This window comes from Calypte anna, unplaced genomic scaffold, assembly GCF_003957555.1.
Source record: "Calypte anna isolate BGI_N300 unplaced genomic scaffold, bCalAnn1_v1.p scaffold_147_arrow_ctg1, whole genome shotgun sequence".
NCBI classification, from domain to species: domain Eukaryota; kingdom Metazoa; phylum Chordata; class Aves; order Apodiformes; family Trochilidae; genus Calypte; species Calypte anna.
Genome location: NW_022045449.1, coordinates 575,816 through 598,708, shown reverse-complemented (window position 1 = coordinate 598,708; position 22,893 = coordinate 575,816). Strand labels below are relative to the sequence as shown.

The 22,893-nt window shown below is 47.0% G+C and overlaps 1 protein-coding gene and 1 pseudogene across 1 annotated transcript; one reads left to right on the top strand and one right to left on the bottom strand.

Moving 5' to 3' along the window:
* Positions 1-22,893, bottom strand: part of LOC115600224 — a 147,574-nt pseudogene that overhangs the window by 10,247 nt on the left and 114,434 nt on the right.
* Positions 16,428-17,170, top strand: LOC115600208 (zinc finger protein 239-like). The gene has a single exon (XM_030468493.1). It carries the CDS (start codon positions 16,481-16,483, stop codon positions 17,168-17,170), a length of 690 nt encoding a protein of 229 aa, XP_030324353.1. The 5' UTR covers positions 16,428-16,480.

Sequence of the window (22,893 nt, the reverse complement as noted above, 5' to 3'; positions counted from 1 at the left end):
CAGCTCTCCTCCCAGCCCAGGCTGCCTTTCTCCTCTCTCTCCCTCCTCTCTCTGCCCTGCCCTGCTGCCTGTAGGCAGTGTCCCCAGTCCTGCTGCGCTCTGCAGAGAAGCTGTTCCTGCCCAGAGCTCTCTCTCTGCAGCACTCTCTGCTTGCCAGCAGCTCTCTCAGGCTCAGGAGCCCGGCCCAGCAGCACAGGACCAGTGCCAGACTTTGCCACTTGCTCAACTCTCTCGGGGCTCCCTCCAGCTCTCCCTGGGGCTCCCCAGGAACCCAGTAGGACACACACTGAAGTCATCACTGCTCATGTCCCCTCCCTCCCTCCTTTCCAGCAAAGCCAGTTCCCCTCTGGAGACACAACCTCTGCTTCTCCCACTCTCCCACTGGACACCCAGGCAGTGCCAGGGGGAATCTGCTTTCCCTCCTCTGCCCATGCAAGCCACGGGTGACACTGGAGGTGCCAGGGGTGCTCCAACCTCACTGAGGGCAGCTGCTCAATTGAGTGGCCAAGCACAGCCCTGTGGGGCTACAGGAAATGTCAGGGCACTCCAGCACAACCACCTGCTGCTGGCACAACAGCACAGGACTGTCACATCCCATGGCCTGACCCAGAAAACAGCCAAAGGAGATTCCATCTCCCAGGCCAGAGTTTTCTTTTGAGGGAAAAGTTACCCTTCAGGGTAAACAAAGAGTGACAGCCTCCTGAGACCATCCAAATTCCCGCTGATCATATTAAGATGAAATGACACTCAAGGTCTTTTTCTCTGAAGTCAAAATATCGGTTCTGTTGCTCAAAAAATTAAAGTTTATTTTCGAGCAATTTTTAGGGAACACAAATCACTCATAAGTATATATGAATATAGATATTATAAAGGCACAAAAGTAGATACTTCCTTGTTCAGGATGCACAATTACAAAGGCTGATCGCTTGGATCACAAAAACCACATACTCAAATGACATCTCAACAATCCAATCCCCTCACCCCATGAGTCCAAATAGCACAAGGGATGATGATATCATAAGGCAATAGCATAAGACAGTGATATCATGATGGCTACAAGCTTAGCATCTTCACTCCAGAATCTTCAGTTCAGGCAGTGGTGATATGTATGATGTGCAGAGTCCTTGTTCTTCAAGCAGTGTCACCTCCAAAGCTTAGGGTTCTGTAGCAACATCCTTGCGACTTGATGTACCAGTTAATTTAGTTCTCCAAAAGCATTTCTAATATTTGTCTCAACTCTGGTCCTTCTGCAGATGTCAGCAACCTTCATGTATCCCATAATCTGCTCTCATGCATAAGTTTTCCATAGTAACAACATTCCATTATCACATGTACCCTTGCCATACACACACCTACTTATGTTAATCAGCTCATAAGTTTCCATGAGACTCCTTTAAACTATTGCTTATACATTTCTGCTACTTCTGTACTTCTACTTCTGTAAACCCATTGCATATATGTTTCTTTAAACTACTGCTTCTGTTTCTATAAATCTGCTTCAGAAGAAATGAATCATTCAAGCAAGGAAGATGTTCTGGGGGTTTTCTTCAAGATTCTTGTCTACTGAGCTGTCACCAGCTCGTTCCATCCTCATGAGAAACCATTCGACATGTAATTCTCTTATTTCAGGAGACAACTGATAGATGCCTTACTCCAGGCTGCTCGAGGTGTCCCATCACATCACCCATGGTGTCACAGAGGTTTCAGGAGAGCTCATCAAGCATCCCTCCTGACAGGCAAGGAGCAGTAACACTCCTCTGAAGAGCTGTGCCAGCTTCTGGAGTCTGCAACCATGTACAAGGTGGTGAAGGGTCTGGAGAACAAGTGCTCTTAGGAGAGACTGAGGGAACTGGGAATGTGCAGTTTGGAGAAGATGAGGCTGAGAGGAGAGCTTCTTGCTCGCTACATCTCCCTGAAAGGAGGTTGTATTGACGTGGGTGCTGGCCTCTTCTCTCAAGTGAACAATGAGAGGACAAAAGGACATGGCCTGAAATTTCACCAGGAGAGGTTTAGGTCAGATCTGAGGAAGAATTTCTTTACTGTGAGAGTGGTTTGGTTTCAGAACAGTCTTAACAAGCAGATGGTAGAATCACCAACCCTGGAAGAATTTAAAAACTGTGTAGTAGAGATGATCCTGCTCTGTTGCTGTCAGCATTGTCCTGCAGTCTGCTGCCTCCCTCTTCTACTGCTCCCTCAGCTGCACTCCCAGCCTGCTGTGCAGGAAAAGTGTCCAGGATCTCATCCTGCCACATCCCTTTGGGAGGGTGTCGCAGTGGTAAATACTTTTCTGTTTTTTCCTTTTTTGGAAAAAAAAACCCTTCATGATGCTGTAACAAGCATTAAAACTCAAAGTATGGGTGGGATATGAAGAGGTTCCTGAGGTGACTGCATTTTATTCTGCATGAGAAGCTGAAGAAAGCATCACTGGTTGGATAGAGCTTGGAAAATGAGGGCAACTTTACCATTCATACTTAGTGATGGCTGTGATGGGTCAGGTAATGACAGATGAAATCTAATTTCCAGTAAAATCTTATCTTGCAGAGTGCAGCTTTAATGTTTTTCACTGGTGTGGAAGCATTGATGGTTCTTCAAATGGGAGCTTTGCCTGAAGCTCTTCCCACACTCAGGACACTTATAGAGACGTTCACCTGTATGGATCCGTAGGTGTTGGGTGAGACTTGATCTGGCTGTGAAGCCCTTCTCACACTCAGGACACTTGTAGGGATGTTCACCCCTATGGATCCGTAGGTGTCGGGTGAGATTCAAGCTGGCTGTGAACCCCTTCCCACACTGGGTACACGTAGAGGGTTTTTCCTCAGTGTGGACATGTTGGTGATTAATCCAAGAGGTGCTACTGCTGAGAGCTTTCCCACAGTGAGTGCACGGATACAACTTCTCTCCCGTATGGATGCGGTGATGCTGTGATAAACTGGAAGTCCGGGTGAACTCCTTCCCACTCTCCAGACATTTATAGGGTCTCTCTCCCGTGTGGATGCGGCGATGCCGTGATAAACTGGAACTTTGGGTAAACTCTTTCCCACACTCCAGACACTCACAGGGTCTCTCTCCCATGTGGATGCGGCGATGCCGTGATAAACTGGAACTTTGGGTAAACTCTTTCCCACAGTTGGAACATTTAAAGGGTTTCTCACCCATATGAGTTCATTGATGCAGGATAAAACCTTATCTCCTGCTAAAACCTTTTCTGCAATCAGGGCAGGTGTAGGACATGGAGCCATCCTTTCTGAACTGAGGGGCCATTTATTATTTATTTATTATTCATATATTCATTTATTCTGGTTAAACTGGTCTATACTGGTTTATATTGGTCTATACTGGTCTATACTGGTCTCTACTGGTCTCTACTGCTCTATACTGGTTAATACTGGTCTGTACTAGTCTATACTGGTTATTCTAGTTTATACTGGTCTATACTGGTTATACTGGTCGATACTGGTTTATGTTGGTTATACTGGTCCATACAGGTCTGTACTGGTTTATATTGGTTATAATGGTTTATACTGCTCTATACAGGTCTGTACTGGTTTATATTGGTTATACTGATCTATACTGGTTTATAGAGGGTTATACTGGTCTACACAGGTCTATACTGGTTTATACTGGCCTATACTGGTCTATACTGGTTTATACTGGTTAATTTATAGTGGTTATACTGGTCTGTACTGGTCTATACTGGTTATACTGGTAAACTGGTCTATACTTGTCTATACTGGTTTATACTGGTTATACTGGTTTATACTGATTTATACTGGTCTGTACTGGTCTATAGAGGTCTATACTGGTTTAGACCTGGATATACTGATTAAGCTGGACTCTACTGGTCTGTACTGGTTTATACTGATTATACTGGTATATACTGGTTTACACTGGTCTATACTGGTTATACTCGTTTTTAATGGTTTACACTGGTTTATACAGGTCTGTACTTGGCTATACTGGTTTGTATTGGTTTGTACTGGTTTATAGTGGTCTATACTATTCCATACTGGTCTATACTGTATTTATTTTATTTATTATTATATAAAGTATATTATAATATTATATATTTAAAAATTACTTATTATTTTAATAATATGAATAATATGAAGAATATTATAATGTTATATATAAGATATAAAATAACAAAAAGTTATAATATATAAAATACATTATATATAGTAATAATAATAAATAACAATAATAATAAATACCAATATCAATAAGAATATGATTTAAAATTTAATAATTATTACTATATTTTAATATTACTTATTACTATATGGTATTATATATCATTATACATTATTGTGTATTATTATTCATTGATATTTATTTAATTTATTACATGTATTATATAGTATTATTTCTATTATTATATTAATGTATTCCTTATTATATACTGTATACCATTATTTATTATATAGTCTATTAACTTAATATTACTTATAATTATATATTGTTATTTATTATTATATATATTTATATGATACTATAGATAGCATATATTATATATATTGCGTTATATATTATTGTATATTATTTTTAATATTAAATTTTTAGTCAGTATATATTTATTATATGTTAGTATTTATTATATTATTTATTATTATTAATTTCTAATTACCTAATTTATCTATTTATTTCTTATTCTATATTATACTTATAGTTCTATATTAATATTTATTGTTATTTAAATTGTTATTTATTCCTATAATTATTTATTTATTATTATTTACATTGTTCTTATTTTATTTATTTTAAAAATTAATTATTATAATAATTTACTATTTTATTTATTTTTATTGTTTTAATACTATCATTATTACTTAAATTATTGTTTAATATTATTTATTTATTATTTATTATTATTTTAGTTTTATTATTTTTTATTTTGTTATTTGTTATTATTTTTATTTTTTATTTATTATAAATATTTTATTTTATGTATTAATTTATTTGTTCTTCTATTTTAAGATTATATTTAATTATTTATTAAATTTCAATCCATTTTCCATTTATTCCCCATTTGATTTCTCTGATTATTTCCCCCCCGGCCCCGTCCCTCATTTTGAGATCCCCCAATTAACCCCTTTCCCTCCTTCCCCCCACCCCCTGGTGAATAATTAATGAGCCACGAATCAGCGTTAATTGGGCAGCAATTTAATTGGGGAATTACAGGGGGGGGGGTTGGTCCCAAGCCTTAGTGTGGGGGGTGGAGAGGGGCACATGGGAACAACACAGGGTCAACATGGGATCTACATGTGATTAACATGTAATTAACACGTGATTAACAGGGGGGTTAAGACCAATCACGGGGGTTACTTGAGATTGTAATAAATGGTTGTAATATATGTTAATGAATTTGTGTTCCTGACCAGTGAAATTCAGAATTAAACTGAGAAAGAAGTGAATATGGGGCTAGACAAAGCAGCTGAGACATGGAATTTTCCACTCTTTCAGTGTGAACAAAACAAGGCCCTAACGAGACTAACTGCTGTCTCGAAGATAATTAGGAATGTAAGTCTTGTTCTTAAAACAAGGCACTGCCAAGGCCAACGAGGCACCAAAAGAATGTGAATATCTGCAGAAGGAGAACATAAAGATGTCACAACCAACAGATAAGGGGAAAGTTATGGCTGGGGTCTGATATCGCCCTGTAACAATATAATGAAGTCAGCAAAGTCAAGAAAGGGAAAAAGTTCAGTCTTGAGGAAGACCTCTTACTTCATCCAAAGACCCCCTGACGACCCCCGGATATCTCCCCAAAAGAAGATAAAAATTTCACTAAAAAGTAAATAACTAATAATCTAAAGGAAGAGGGGAAGGGAAAAAGGGAGTGGAGACACAAATGACAAATGCCATAAGGTGGAGTTAGGAGAAAACTAAATTAACTGAAGTTTCTCAGTTTGGCCCATCATAGGAAAACGGGCAAGGCCGGATGGGACATAGAAGCTGCAGCTGAAGAAGGTCTGCCGAGGGCTGTAACCCCTCTGGGCTGTGACCACTGAGCAATATGATCCCTACCAGACCCTTTTTGATTTTGATGGGGATACCAGCATCCACCTTGGCCAAAAATTGCAGTAAATGTGTAGCCACTACCATAAAAGAATTGAAGAAGTGCAGAAAGACTGTACTGCTCATGCTTGGAACCCTCTAAATCTAACCATTCTAAACCCTTAACACTGAAAAGATTTGGAGGTGAAATTAGAGATAAAATATATGGGTCTGGTGATGATCCAGGAGCTGTGATTCAGGTAACATTTACCGAGCGAATTAGGGAATCCATACAGCACAGGTTGCTTTTTAACTCATTTTATCATGAATTGGAAGCTGGAGTGAAATATGAAATTCCCACAACCGCTAAAAACCTTTTTGTTAATTTTGGCTGAAAACATTGCTAACTCTTTGAATGCCACTAATTGTTGTATGATCAATAGAATCATTAGGTTACAAGCTGTGGTGGAAAGTGTTGTAAATAAAACAGGAAATGCTTTAGAGCTAATTGAGAAACAGAATACACAAATGAGAACCTTTTTATATCAGAATTGCTTAGCTTTAGATTATTTGTTAGCACAAGAAGGGTGGGGGTGTGTGTGGGGGAAATTCAACCTAACTAATTGCTGCTTGGAAATAGATGATGAAGGAAAAGCTGTACATGAACTGGTACAGGACTCTTTGGCAAAAGAACGGGAGAGACTAGAAAGAAGGAAACGTGAACGAGCAAGCACTCAGCCCTGGTATGAAACATGGTTTAATCAATCTCCTTGGTTAACCACGTTATTGTCCACCTTACGAGGTCCTTTGATAAAGGTGCTGTTGATTTTTACATTGGGCCCTTGTATGCTTGGAAGATTACTTAATTCTCAAGACACCGATGATCGGACCCGTGGACTGGAACATGAACTGGTTATTAGGTTTGATCAACAAAACAATAAAAAATAAAAGGGGGGAATTGTGATAAACAGACTGTCATCTTTAACATGATTGTTTTGTTGATCGGAGAGATTTATCAGTAACCACCACATCCTGGACCCACATCCTGGACCCACATCCTGGGAAATCGATAAGGACTGGAATATCTTGCTCTGTCCATTTTTCTGAGACCAAGCTGTAACATAATAGGAAAAGGTCAAGTAGACCCCTATATGGTATAGATGTTGAAACCAGGGGCCTCTTTTGTAGGTTAAGCAAAGTTGAAAGAACCAGAACTGAATGAACGTGTATAAAAACCCTGCTTTGCTGCAGTTTGGGGGGAACCTTGGTGGAGCTGTAACTCCCTGGTCGCCCAGCGTGCTGCCTTACTCATACACCTCAATAAATATATATTGATCTTAAAACTTTGTTCGACTCATGAGTTTATTACATGCCTGAGCCACTCCGGACTGCCTGCCCAACCCTCTTTTCATCTCCAAATACATCTTTTCGACCCTAAACCCCTTCGTTTTTATGTAAAAACGCCCATTTCTGATCCCAAATCCTACATGTTACACCCTAAATCGTTGAGTTTTTACCAAAAAAACCCTTTTATACCCCAAATCTCCCCTTTCCACCCCAAATCCCTTCGTTTTTTACCCCAAATGCCCATTTCTCAACCCCTAAGCCCGCTTTTCAACTGCAAATCCTAGAATTTTTACCCCTAAATCCCTTTTTCTGTGTAACTTTGGTGGCTATTTGGTGCTTCCTGGCCGTTCCGTGCCGGCTGGGCTCCAGTTCGGGGCATTTCGGGGCGATTTGGGGGGGATTTTGGGTCGTTTCTGCGGTGTGTCGGGTCGGGTCAGTCCTTGGCGATTCCGGACTGCATTTCCCATCAGCCTTTGCGAGGTTCCGCCACTCACCGCGCGCCCTTCGCCTTCAGCTCCCGTCGTGCTTTGCGCCTCTCCGAACGCCCCTCCCCTGCGGCCCGGTGGCGCTTTCTATGACGTCTCCGCGGCTGCGACGGAAGCGGCGTGGGAGGAGAGAGGTAAAAGAGCGGCCGCTAAAACCTCCCGGAACCCCCCTGGACCCCATATCCCCCCCAGGTCCCTCCCAGTGCTCCCGATCCCCTCCCAGTGCCCTCCCGTTGCCTTTCAGCTCCTCTCAATACCCTTCCAATCCCTCCCAGTTCCTCCCAGTCCCGTCCCAGCACCCCCTCAGTCTCTCCCAGTTCCCTCTACCTTCTCCCAGTCCCCCCATATAACCTCCCAGTCCCTTCCAGTGCCCCCCGATCCCCTCCCAGTTCCTCCCATCGCCTCTCACTGCCTCCCAGTCTCCCCCATTTCCCTCCCAGTCCCTCCCAATGTCCTCACAGGGTTTTAAGCAGGTTCGGACCAGTAACATTCCAGTCACACCGCTTCCGTGCCTCCAGCCTGGGGCACTGGGCCTTGGGGGGCCACCAGTGACACACCAGTAACATCCCAGTTGTGATCCCTACTGCTTTGGGCTGGAAGGGACCTTCAAAGGTCATCTCCTCCACCTTCCTGCTCTGCAGGGAGGGTGTTGGTGCTCCTGGTGTGGAAGACTGGGCTTGGCCAGGTCGGAGCAGCTGCCCTGGCCTGGAGCCCATGGTCCCTGTGGATCCCAGAGGATTCCAGAGCTGGGGAGAACCCAACACAACACTGCTGACCTCCCATGCACCCACAGAGTTGGAGTCTGCAGCCTCCCCAAACTCCAGGTGCTCTGAACAGAAAACAATGATTTGAGAGTGAATTCTGTCCCAGGACCAGAAACAAACTGAGCCTGAAACTTCTCCCCGGGGTGAGGGCGTGGGGAATGGTGATCACCACCCAATAGGGAGGGTGGAGGAGCTGTGGTTGGGTCTCCTCTCACCTCATCCAGGGAATCGCAACTCATCGTGGGGTGGGGGCTGTGATAGGGACCCCCAAGTCATCCCCAGGGTGTGGGGACTGCAAGTGGGGACCCTGAAATCACCCTGGAGCCAGGGGTAACCATGGCAACGCCAGAATCCTTCCAGGGGGCTTAATAACCTCAGGGCTCAGGAGCCACAATCAGGACCCAAAAACCTCCCAGGAGACCCCAACTCATCCCAGTGGATGACAGCTGATCCTGGATGTGGGTGTGATGGGGGAACCCCCAGGTCATGGTGGGGATTTGGTGCCACAATGGGGAACAGAGATGTCTGGTGGCACGAAAGGACCCCTAAATCACCCCAAGGGTTGTTGACAGGAATAGGGAGAAGTAAAATATCTGGTGGAGTGTAAGTGCAAAGGAGTGATCCCAACTCAAGCCAGGAGGGGCTCACAACCCCAGTACCCTGGGTCACACCCAGTTCCCCTTTGGGTTTTGGGTGCCAGTGTAGCTCCTAAAGATGAATTAAAGGATGATCAGTGGGTGTCCAACTCTATGGGTAACCTCCTCATTCCACCTCACACTTCACTTTCACCCACAGGAGGAGTGATGTAGGTTTTGGCTGCCTTCACCCCACAGAAATCTCTCCTCTACTTTGTCACTGCACTATGGCTTCTTTCATAGGCACGGGGTGACTCCATCAGAGCAAAAAGCTCTCTGGGTTCCCCAAAGACCAGACAGCTTTTGGTCACAATTTGACATGAGTGAAAAATCATTGAGTCCATCCAGGAGAAAAATTTGACATCGTCCAGGAATGTGGGAAAACTACAGGCCCGTCAGCCTGACCTCAGTGCCTGGCAGGGTTATGGAACAGATCATCCTCAGTGCAGTCCACCTTGCCCACCTGCAGGATGGGCAAGGGATCAGACCCAGCCAGCACGGGTTTAGGAAGGGCGGGTCCTGCCTGACCAACCTGATCTACTTTTATGTTCAGGTGACCCGTCTGGTGGATGAGGGGAAGGCTGTGGATGTGGTCTACCTGGATTTCAGCAAAGCCTTTGACACCGTCTCCCATAGCATTCTCCTGAAAAAGCTGTCAGCCCACAGCTTGGACAGGAGCACCCTGTGCTGGGTTAGGAACTGGCTGGAGGGCCGGGCCCAGAGAGTGGTGCTGAACGGTGCTGCATCCAGTTATCGGTCGGTCACTAGTGGTGTTCCCCAGGGATCAGTATTGAGCCCATTTCTGTTTAATATCTTTATCGATGACTTAGACGAAGGGACTGAGTCCATCATCAGCAAATTTGCAGATGACACCAAGCTGGGAGGAAGTGTGGACCAACTCGAAGGCAGGACGGCTCTGCAGAGGGACCTGGACAGACTAGAGAGCTGGGCCGATTCCAACGGGATGAGGTTCAACAAGGCCAAGTGCCAGGTCCTGCACTTTGGCCACAACAACCCCATGCAGCGCTACAGGCTGGGGACAGAGTGGCTGGAGAGCAGCCAGGCAGAAAGGGACCTGGGAGTCTGGATTGACAGGAAGCTGAACATGAGCCAGCAGTGTGCCCAGGTGGCCAAGAAGGCCAATGGCATCCTGGCCTGTATCAGAAACAGCGTCACCAGCAGGTCCAGGGAGGTGATTCTTCCCCTGTACTCAGCGCTGGTTAGGCCACACCTCGAGTACTGTGTCCAGTTCTGGGCCCCTCAGTTCAAGAAGGATGTAGAGGTCCTGGAACAGGTCCAAAGGAGGGCAACCAGGCTGGTGAAGGGACTCGAGCACAGGCCCTATGAGGAGAGGCTGAGAGAGCTGGGGCTGTTCAGCCTGAAGAAGAGGTGGCTCAGGGGAGACCTCATTGCTGTCTACAACTCCCTGAAAGGAGGCTGTAGCGAGGTGGGAACTGGACTCTTTTCACAGACGACCTTCAACAAGACAAGAGGACACAGTCTTAAGTTGTGCCAGGGGAGGTTTAGGTTAGATATTAGAAAGAATTTCTTCATGGAGAGGGTGATTAGGCTATGGAATGGACTGCCCGGTGAGGTGGTAGATTCTCCGTCCTTGGAGACATTTAAAAAAAGACTGGATGTGGCACTCAGTGCCATGGTCTAGCAACTGCTCCGGTGGGTCAAGGGTTGGACTAGATGATCTCTGAGGTCCCTTCGAACCCGGCTAATTCTATGATTCTATGATTCTATGAAAAGGTTTATGTAAAGAAACAAGATAAACCAGGTGCCTCGAGTTGCCAAAGAGTGGGTGTGAGTCCACTTGTGCCTGGTTAGGGCCGGCCCCCTATTACCAGGGGGCCAATAAAGGTGGGACACACACCCATAGAGGAAGCTCAGCTCACTCTGGTGCGAGGCATGGAGAGGCTAGCAGCTCGTCAAGCTTCAGGAGCAGAGGAAAGGAAGCCTCCCACTACATTTGGTGGAGAATGCGGGTAGCATACAGGCCTCAGGAGCAAGAATGGCTCCTCCCGCTACATTTGGTGGAGAATGCGGGCAGCATACAGACATCTAAAGAAGCAGCAGTGTGAGGAGCTGGCAACAGGAACATTCTCCCTGATTTGAAAAAGTGCCTGGGCTAACACTCTCCCTGAAAGGTATTACCAGCAAGCTCTTTGGTTTGGAAACCCCTGAACAGAGGGAAGCCAAGATAAGGATTTTCTCTTTGGAAACCCCTGAGCAGAAGGAAGCCAGGAGGATGGAATCCCATGGTATGGAATCCCATGGAGGAACCAGAGAAAAAAAAAAAAAAAAAAAAATTAAAGTATGGAATGCCACGGAGGAACCAGAAACCCATGAGGAACCAGAAATCTCTTTGGAAACCCCTGAGCAGAGGGAAGCCAAGAGAAGAGCAGATACAGGAGGGAGAAGAACAGAGACTTTGTGAAAAAGTGCCTGGGCTGACATTGAACGGTTGCCTAAGCTAGGGTTAAATCCCGTAAGTTGTAAGTGTATTTTTGTGTAAAAAATTTTGTGTCTATGTCTAAATCCTGTATAAGTGTGTTCTGTACTGTCCCTCGGCGCCCCCTCAATGCTCTTAGCTGAGTGTCCCGCGGGGCCCGAAGAAAAATTCTGTGTATAAGTGTAAATGTTTGTAAAAATCGTGTTAAATCGTGTTAAAATGTTTGTAAAATGTTTGTATCCTATAATCAGTGTTAAGAAAAAAAAAAGGGGGGGGGGGAAATGTAGAGAAACAAGATAAACCAGGTGCCTTGAGTTGCCAAAGAGTGGGTGTGAGTCCACCTGTGCCTGGTTAGGGCAGGCCCCCTATTACCCCCTATTGACCAGGGGGCCAATAAAGGTGGGACACACACCCACAGAAGAAGCTCAGCTCACTCTGGTGCAAGGCATGGAGAGGCCAGCAGCTCGTCGAGCCTCTGGAGCAAGAAAGGCTCTTCCCGCTACACTTCTACCCTGGAAGCGCTGTGTGGTGGCTGGAGTCCTGGAAGAGACCAGCAGCTTGTCGAGCATCAGGAGCAAGAATGGCTCCTCCCGCTACAGGTTTAGGATCTTCTGGGCCCATCTTTACCATCAGAAAATCCATAAGGGTGAGAGACCCCAGAGACGTCCTGACTGCAGGAGACGGTTTAGTGACAGCTCGGATCTGGTCCCACGGTGACACCATCACACAGGCACCATGTCCTACACCTGCCCTGACTGTGGGAAAGGTTTTAGCAGGAGACCAGCTTTTATCCAGCCTCAATGGATGTATACGGGTGAGAAACCCTTTAAATGTTCCAAGTGTGGGAAGGAGTTTACCCAGAATTCCCATTTATCACATTTATCTGCATCCACATGGGAGAGAGACCCTATAAGTGTCTGGAGTGTGGGAAGGAGTTTACCTGGAGTTCCAGTTTATCAGAGCATCAAGGGATCCACGTGGGGGAGAAAATCTATAAATGTTTTGCGTGTGGGAAGGAGTTTACCCAGAGTACCTCTTTATCACGCTATCACCCCATCCATACAGGAGAGAGATCCTATAAGTGTCTGGAGTGTGGGAAGGATTTTTCCTGGTATTCCAGTATATGAAAACATCATCGCATCCACACAGGAGAGAAGTTGTATCCCTGCACTCACTGTGGGAAGGTCTTCAACATCAGCACCTCCTGGATTCGTCACCAGCATGTCCACACTGAGGAAAAACCCTACACATGTCCCCAGTGTGGGAAGGGCTTCCCAGCCAGCTGGGGTCTCACCCAACACCTAGGGATCCATACGGATGAACGTCCCTGCAAGTGTCCTGACTGTGGGAAGAGCTTTGCCAGGAGCTCTGATCTCATCAGGCATCGTCTCTTCCACACAGGAGAGAAACCCTACTCGTGTCCCCACTGCTGCAAGAGCTTCAGGCGAAGCTCCCATTTGCTGAATCATCAGTGCCTCCATAGGGGTGATCGACCCTAAAGCTGCTGAGTTTTTTCCAGAGCTACGATCTCATCTCTCACCACCAGACCCACCAGGCCACCACTTTTTCCAAGCTTTAGAGTTTCCAGGCTTCCACATCTTTAGATTCTTTGCAAACACACAAGGTAAAAGAAGGAAGTGATTATCATGATGACCGACTCGTCAGGGGAGGTGTCTGAATGGGCTCAGGTCTATCTCTTTTTTTAGCAAGGAAACACGCATATATGTTGGAGGGTGCGGGCTTACGGAGCAGAGAGACGACTCAATCTGAGTTAGCAACAAAGCTCAATTTTATTAAGCAAAATGTTACATTTATATAGTCTTGGTGTCTTTGTGGCTCATGTGATATCCGCTTTCTTTCAAAAACTCTAAAAAGTCATGTTTTGTTGTGCCAGCAGCAGGTGGTTGTGCTGGAGTGCCCTGACATTTGCTGTAGCCCCACAGGGCTGTGCTTGGCCACTCAATTGAGCAGCTGCCCTGAGTGAGGTCTGAGGACCCCTGGAACCTCCAGGTGGCCAAGGGGACAATGACCTCACTCCTTGACAGAGCCCTTGGCCACCTCTCCTGCAGGCTGTCCTACACTGCCTGCAGCTCCTTCCCTTCAGGCTGTTGTCACCCTTCCTGCTTTCCCACCTAACTCTCACCCCAACTTTACCAGATCTTCTCTGGTGTCCCACTGCTCCCTCTGGCTTTGTGTAGAAAACAAAATCCTGGGCTGATCCAGAACCCCTCTGGGTAAACCTCTAACACAAGGATACCCTTTGGGTGAGACTTCTTGTTCTTTCCCTCCATTCTGAACCTTCCAAGGTGACCTTTGCGGAGGTTTTGGACTCCGAAGAGAAGTTCCATCATAAAGTCATAGAACTGTCTGGGTGTGAAGGGATGTGACAGACCAGACTTGTATTTCTCATGATCACTCCAAAAGGACTGCCCAGACCACCTTTGTGGAAACTTCCTCCTGATACAGTCTGGAGTTTTGCTGGGATGGGTAAAAACTCAAGTTCAGATTAAGGGTGATGTCGTCTGAGAAGAGTGTGTGCCTCAGAGTCTGGGATGGATGCTTCTGATCCCATCCCTCAACTCAGTCTTACTCTGGGCTAGGGATTTAGGAATGCCCCAGGAGATTCCTCTTATCGCTGTTTGTTTGTCTGATTTTGTTAGGCCTGTTTTGTTTCTTTCCTAGAGAAAGAATTTCTCATCTAAGTGATAATGTGACCCTCAGTCCTTTCCCTCTATACCAGTCAGTGGTGTCAGAGGAGCTGTTGAGCATTTTCTGGGACTGTATGGTTTCAGTCACTCTGCCAGGCAGGGCCAGGTGTGGCACTCAGGTTGGATCCAGCAGCATCTTGGCTTCTCTCTGAGGAGGAGTTGAGAAAGCAAGGGGGTGCGAGCTGTGTCTCCCTGGGTGCCCTTGCCGGGTCATGACAAGTGCCCACCAAGACCTTTCCCATGGGGCTGCTCCCAGCCAGGCAGCCCCAGTCTGTGCCATGGCCCGGGTGAGTCCCCTGCAGGGGCAGACACTGGCACTTGTCCTTCTGAGATTTCTCTCCAGATGAGCTCTGCTGCTCCTTGATGCCTTTCATGCAGGCACATCCCAGGACAGGGTGCACTCCTGCTGGAGACAGCTCTATCTGATGGGATGATCTCAGCAGTCCCTGCTGGCCAGGAGAGAGCCCGGGCAGGGCTGGGAGTTCCCCACATGCAGGCACTGAGCCCAGCAGGGGGATGGAGATGCTCTGTCAGAAAGAGTCAGCCTCAACGAAGGACACCCATGGCTTTCTCTGCCAGGGTTTCACTTTCCAGCCCAGAACAGCTCCTTCCAGGCTCTCCCACCTCCCCTCCCCTCTCTCCCAGCACAGCCCAGTTGCTGCTGGCCCCACACCAGTGCCCAGCCCAGGCTGCTCTGGGCAGTCCCACCACAGTCCCAGCCCCTCTGAAGGGCACAACAGCTCCTGGGGGGCAGAGAGAGCTCAGAGCCCCAGATTAGTGACCATGCATGGCAAAAGGAGCAGGATCGCACTGCAGCTCCCGGGGGGTTTTGCTCCACCGTCCCGGGCTGCACCCACACCCCCTGCCCCGCAGCCGGGACCCCCTAACTGGTGACCACCAGATCATCCTCCCCCCACCAGCCTGGTCTGTGTCCGCTTTGCAGGTAGCGGGAGGTGATGGGAGGTGATGGGAGGGGGCTGGTTATCCCAGTACTGCCCAAACTGGGGGTGAGTAGCACAGGATGGGGAGGGGGTGGAGGATGGGTGGGAGGGGGGAACTAAATTTATCCCTGGGATGAGGGTGGTGGGATTGGCAACCCTCCAACTCATCTGGAGGGTGGAAGAGCTGTGATTTTTGCTCCCTCAAAATAATATGGGGGAGCCCAATAAATACTGGTGGGCAGGGCTGTGATAGGGGACCCCAAAGTCATCCCAAGGGTTTGGGGTCTGCAACTGGGAACCCTCAAATCACCCTCGAGCCAGGGATAAGGATGGCAAGTCCACAATCCTTCCAGGGGACTTGATAACCCCAGGGCTTGGAAGCCACAATCGGGGACTCCCTTAGGAGACCCCAAGTCATCCCACTGGATGGCAGCTCATCCTGCATGTGGGTGCAGTAGGGGAATCCTATAGGCCATGGTGGGATTTGTTACCATGACAGGGGACCCAAACTCATATCAAAGTGGTTGGGTGAGATATAAGACCCCTGAATCATCCCAGGGGTTTAAGACAGCAATGAGGGAGTCCTAAATTACCTCTTGCAGTGTCAGCACAATTGGGTCATCACAGCTCAAGCTAGGAGTGGCTCAAAACCCCAGCAACCCCTGCCCCACGCAATGACCCCTTTGGGTTTTGATTGTCAGTGTAGCTCGTAAAGATGAAGAAAAGGATGATCAGTGGGTGTCCAACTCTATGGGTAACCTCCCTATTCCACCTCACACTCCATTTTTACCTACAGTATGTTTTTACCTACAGTATGTTTTGGCTGCCACCAACAAAAAAAAAACTCAAACTCTTTTTTGTCACCATACTATGGCTTCTTTCTGAAACAAGGGATGACTCCATCGGGCAAAAACCTCACTGGGTGTTGTAAGGATTTTTGTCCAAGTGTAATTTTGAAAATCATTGAAATCCATGCAGGAGAAAAGTTTGACATCAGTGAGGAACGCAGGAGGTTTAGGATTTGCTCAGCTCATCTCGACTATCAGAAAATGCATCAGGGTGAGAGACCCCAGAAATGTCCTGACTGCAGGAGACGGTTTAGCGACAGCTCGGATCTGGTCCAACAGTGACACCATCACACAGGCACCATGTCCTACACCTGCCCTGACTGCGGGAAAGGTTTTAGCAGGAGATCAGGTTTTACCTTGCATCAACGGATCCATACGGGTGAGAAACCCTTTAAATGTTCTGAGTGTGGGAAGCGGTTTACCCATAGTTCCAGTTTATCACAGCATCGCCGCATCCACACGGGAGAGAGACCCTATAAGTGTCTGGAGTGTGGGAAGGGGTTTACCCAGAGTTCCCATTTATCACGGCATCACCGCATGCACACGGGAGAGAGACCCTATAAGTGTCTGGAGTGTGGGAAGGAGTTTACCCATAGCTCTGCATTATCACACCATCACCGCATCCATACTGGAGAGAAGTTGTATCCCTGCACTCACTGTGGGAAAGCCTTCAACAATAGCACCTCTTGGATTAATCACCAACATGTCCACACTGAGGAAAAACCCTACACGTGTCCCCAGTGTGGAAAGGGCTTTACAACGAGGCCAAATCTCACCCGACACCTACGGATCCATACGGGTGAACGTCCTTTCACCTGTCCTCAGTGTGGGAAGGGCTTCACATCAAGCTCAAATCTCACCCAACACCTACGGATCCATACGGGTGAACGTCCCTACAAGTGTCCCGACTGTGGGAAGAGCTTCTGTGATCGCTCCAATTTGAAAACTCATCAACGCGTCCACATTAAAGGACGCGAATTAAAACATTAAAGGTACTGCGAATGCAAGAGGAGATTTTACTGGAAATTAGATTTCATCTGTCATTACCTGACCCATCACAGCCATCACCAAGTATGAAGGGTCAAGTTGACCTTGTTTTCCAATCTCCATCACACCAATGATGCTTTCTTCAGCTTCTTCTGGAGAACAAAATGGAGTCAGATCAGCAACCACTTCCTGTTCCATCCAAAATTTGACTTATAATATTTGTTTCAGCGTCAAGAAGGCTTTTTTCCAAATAAAAAAACGGAAAAGTATTTACAATTATGACACCCTCCTAAAGGGATGTGGCAAGATGGGATCCTGGACACTTTTCCTGCACAGCAGGCTGGGAGTTCAGCTGAGGGAGCAGTAGAAGAGGGAGGCAGCAGACTGCAGGACAATGCTGACATCAACAGAGCAGGATCATCTCTACTACATGGTTTTTAAAGACTTCCAGGGATGGTGGTTCCACCACCTTCCTGGGCTGAACATTTCAACACCTAACTATTCTCTCAGTAAAAAATTCTTCCTCCTAAATCTCTCCTGGTGCAATTTCAGGCCATGTCCTCTTGTCCTCTCATTGTTCACTTGAGAGAAGAGGCCAGCACCCACCTCAATACAACCTCCTTTCAGGGAGAGCAGGAAGCTCTCCTCTCAGCCTCATCTTCTCCAAAGTGCACATTCCCAGTTCCCTCAATCTCTCCTCACAGCACTTGTTCTCCAGACCCTTCACTACCTTATAGACGCCTGTAGAGTCCAGGAGCTGTAACAGCTCTTCAGAGGAGTGTTACTGCTCTTTGCCTGTCAGGAGGGATGCTTGATGAGCTCTCCTGAAACCTCTGTGACACCATGGGTGATGTGATGGGACACCTCGAGCAGCCTGCAGTAAGGATTCTGTCAGTTGTCACCTAAAATAAGAGAATTACAACTTTGAGGTTTTTTCAAGAGGATTGAACTGGTTTGTGAGAGCTCAGAAGAAAAGAATCTGGCTGAAAAGGACCAGAACATCTTGCTTGCTTCATTGATTTCTTGTGAAGCAGTAGTTCTACAGGTATAAAAGTAGTTCTAAGACATATATATTCAATGGTTTTACGGAAATAGAAATATAGAGGTAGTAGAAATGTATAAGCAATAGTTTAAGGGAGTCTCATGGAAATTTAATAGCTGACTAATAGGTAGGCATGGCAGGGGAATATGTGATAATGGAATGTGGTTTCTATGGAACACTTATGTGTGAGAGCAGATTATGGGATATATGATTGTCGCCAGAGTCTGCAGAAGAACCAAACCAAAATTAATTTCAAATTCTTTTTCTATTTATAATTGTGCCGCATTTGTGTAAGTTTTCCATTTTTATTTGGTTTTCTTATGCTCTACTGTTGTGAAGTTTCTGATCATTATACATAGTGAATAATGTTACTCCATGTAATGCCACCTAAAGTTCTCTGATTTGGAGTGCCCTACTGTAAAACACATCAATTTGTAAAGTGCACCTCTTGAACAAGGGAATTAGAAATGCTTTTGGAGAACTAAATTCAGAGGTACATCAAGTCCCAAGTATATTGCTTCAGAACCCTTAGCTTTGGAGGTGACACTGCTTGAAGAACAAGGACTCTGCACATCATACGTATCACCACTGCCTGAACTGAAGACGCTGGAGTGAGGATGCTAAGCTTGTAGCCATCACGATATCATTGCCTTATGATATTGCCTTATGGTATCATCATGCCTTGAGATGTTTGGACTCATGGGGTGAGGGGATTGGATTGTTGAGATATCACTTGAGTATGTGGTTTTTGTGATCCTAGCCTTTGTGACTGCACAGCCTGAACATTGAAGTATCTACTTTTGTGCTTTTATTATCTATATATTCATACATAACTTTCAGTGAATTTGCATTCCCTAAAACTTGCTTGAAAATAAACTTTGTTAAATGAACAGAACTGATATTATGACTGTAGAGAAAAAGACCTTGAGTGTCATTTCATCTTAATCTGACCAGGGGATATTTAGATGGTGTCGGGAGGTTGTATACCCTCAGAGGGCAACTTTTCCCTCAAAGGGAAACTCTGGGCTGAGAGATGGAATCTCCTTTGGCTGTTTTCTGGGTCAGGCCATGGGATGTGACAGTCCTGGGCTGTTGTGCCAGCAGCAGGTGGTTTTGCTGGAGTGCCCTGACATTTCCTGTAGCCCCACAGGGCTGTGCTTGGCCACTCAATTGAGCAGCTGCTCTGAGTGAGGTTGGAGCACCCCTGGCACCTCCAGTGTCACCCGTGGCTTGCATGGGCAGAGGAGGGAAAGGAGATTCCCCCTGGCACTGCCTGGGTCTCCAGTGGGAGAGTGGGAGAAAAAAAGGTTGTGTCTCTAGAGGAGAACTGGCTGTGCTGGAAAGGAGGGAGGGAGGGGACACGAGCACTGATGACTTCAGTGTGTGTCCCACTGGGTTCCTGGGGAGCCCCAGGGAGAGCTGGAGGGAGCCCCGAGAGAGTTGAGCAAGTGGCAAAGTCTGGCGCTGGTCCTGTGCTGCTGGGCCGGGCTCCTGAGCCTGAGAGAGCTGCTGGCAAGCAGAGAGTGCTGCAGAGAGAGAGCTCTGGGCAGGAGCAGCTCCTCTGCAGAGCGCAGCAGGGCTGAGGGCTCTGCCTGCAGGCAGCAGGGCAGGGGAGAGAGAGGAGGGAGAGAGAGGAGAAAGGCAGCCTGGGCTGGGAGGAGAGCTGAGAGCTGCCTGGGCTGGGGGAGAGAGAAATCTTCCCAGCCTCTGCCATGGTGAGTCTCTGGCTGCAGGGCAGTGAAGCTTGGCTTCCTGGAGGGGTTCTTGCTTCTCCAGCTGGCAGCCTGTGCCACAGCTGCTGGGATCCTTGGGGAGGATTTTGGTGGGCAGGAGGAAAAGGTTTGGCAGAGCAGGGCTGTCCTGGAGCAGCGTCAGAAACGTAGAATCATGGAATTGGCTAGGTTGGAAGGGGCCTCAGAGATCATCAAGTCCAACCCTTGATCCACTACTGCTGCAGTTACTAGACCATGGCACTGAGTGCCACATCCAGTCTCTTTTTAAATATTCCAGGGGTGGAGAATCCACTACTTCCCCGGGCAGCCCATTCCAATGTCTGATCACCCCCTTGGTAAAGAAATTCTTTCTAATATCCAACCTAAGCCTCCCCCAGCACAACTTGAGAGCGTGCCCTCTTGTCTTGCTGAGAGTTGCCTGGGAAAAGAGACCGTCCCCCACTTGGCTACAACCTCCTTTCAGGTAGTTGTAGAGAGTGATGAGGTCTCCTCTGAGCCTCCTCTTCTACAGCCTGAACACCCCCAGCTCCCTCAGCCTCTCCTCATAGGATCTGTGTTTGAGTCCCTTCACCAGCCTAGTTGCCTACCTTTGGACCTGCTTTAGGACCTCGATATCCTTCCTGAACTGAGGGGCCCAGAACTGGACACAGTGTACTCGAGGTGTGGCCTCACCAGGGCTGAGTACAGGGGCAGAACCACTGCCTTGGACCTGCTGGCCACACTGTTCCTGATACAGTCCAAGATGCCATTGGCCTTCTTGGCTACCTGAGCACACTGCTGCCTCATGTTCAGCTTCCTGTCAAGCCAGACTCCAAGGTCCCTCTCTGTCTGGCTGATCTCCAACCACTCTGTCCCCATCCTGGAGCTCCCCATGGGGTTGTTGTGGTCAAAGTGCAGGACCCAGAACTTGGCCTTGTTGAACCACATCCCATTGGAATCAGCCCAACTCTCCAATCTGTACAGGTCCCTCTGCAGAGCCCTCCTGCCTTCCAGCTGATCCACACTCCCCCCCAGCTTAGTGTCATCTGCAAATTTGCTGATGATGGACTCAATTACCTCATCTAAACATCAGTAAAGATATAGAACAGAACTGGGCCCAACACTGATCCCTGGGGGACACTACTAGTGACCGGCCGCCAACTGGATCAGCACCGTTCAGCACCACTCTCTGGGCCTGGCCCTCCAGCCAGTTCCTAACCCAGCACAGAGTGCCCCTGTCCAAGCTGTGAGCTGACAGCTTTTTCAGGAGAATGCTGTGGGAGACGGTGTCAAAGGCCTTGCTGAAGTCCAGGTAGACCACATCCACAGCCTTCCCCTCATCCACCAGGCGGGTCACCTGATCATAAAAGGAGATCAGGTTGGTCAGGCAGGACCTGCCCTTCCTAAACCCGTGCTGGCTGGGTCTGATCCCTTTCCCATCCTGCAGGTGCTGTGTGATTACACTGAGGATGATCTGCTCCATAACCCTGCCAGGCACTGAGGTCAGGCTGACGGGCCTGTAGTTTTCTGGGTCCTCCTTCCTGCCCTTTTTGTGGATTGGCGTGACATTCGCCAACTTCCAATCATCTGGGATGTCCCCAGTGAGCCAGGAGAGTTGGTAGGTGATAGAGAGATGCTTGGCCAGCTCTTCTGCCAGCTCCCTCATCACGCTTGGGTGGATCCCATCTGGTCCCATAGACTTGTGGGGATCCAAGCAGCTCAGCAGGTCACTGACTGTTTCCTTCTGGATTACAGGGGGACTGTTCAGATTCTCGTCTCTTTCTACAAGCTCCAGAAGACACCTGCCATCAAGACAACCTGTCTTACTGTTGAAAACTGAGGCAAAGAAAGTGTTAAATACCTTGGCCTTCATCTTTGATAACTCTATTCCCACCCATGTCCAGTAGAGAATGGAGGTTTTCCCTGCCCCTTCTTTTGCTATTGATGTATCTGTAGAAGGTCTTTTTGTTATCCTTCTCAGAGGTGGCAAGATTCAGTTCAAGTTGTGCCTTTATCTCTCTAATTTTCTTTCTACACAACCTAACTCTATTTCTAAATTCTTCCTGAGTAATTACCCCTTTTTTCATAATTGGTGGGCTCTCTTCTTTACCCTAATTTCTTTCAAAATCTCCCTGTTGAAGTACGTCCATCCCTGCTGGACCTCTTTGTTTCCAAGGGCTGTTTCCCAGGGTACACTCTGAATCAGTCTTCTGAAGAGGCCACAATCTGCCCTCCGGAAGTCCAACGTAGAGATTTTATTGACGGCTCTCCTTGCATCCCTGAGGACTGAAAACTCTGTTATTTTTTGATCGCTGAGTCCCAGACGTCCACCGACCACTACATCTCCCACCAGCCCCTCTCTGTTTGTGAACAGGAGGTCTAGCGGGGCTCCATCCCTGGTGGGCTCATTCACTGGCTGGAGCAGGAAAATTATCCTCTGTACACTCTAGGAATTTCCTAGACTGTTGACCCCCTGTCCATCCCGTGTCAACAAAACCCCGTGATTGGCCTGAACCCCTGTTAATCATGTGTTAATTACATGTTAATCACATGTAGATCCCATGTTGACCCCATGTGTTGTTCCCATGTGCCCCTTTCCCCCTGGTTCCCCCCCAATGATGCTCGTGACCAAATCCCTCCCCCCTCTTTAGGTCCCCTGTTGAAGCGCAGCCCAATTAACGCCGATTCGCGGCCCTCTATTGAGGTCTCCAAAGCTGGAAATGAGGGGCTGGGGGGGAACAATCAGAGAAATAAAATGGGGAATAAAAGGAAAATTGATTGAAATTAATTAAATTAATTACTTAATAAAATAGAGTCTTAAAATAAAAGAATAAATAAATAAATACATAAAATATTTAAATAAATAATAATAATTAAAATAAAAAATAAAAATAAAAAGTAAAAAAATAACATAAAGAATAAAAAAAAATAAATAAAAACATAATATTAAATAATATTAAATAATGGTATTT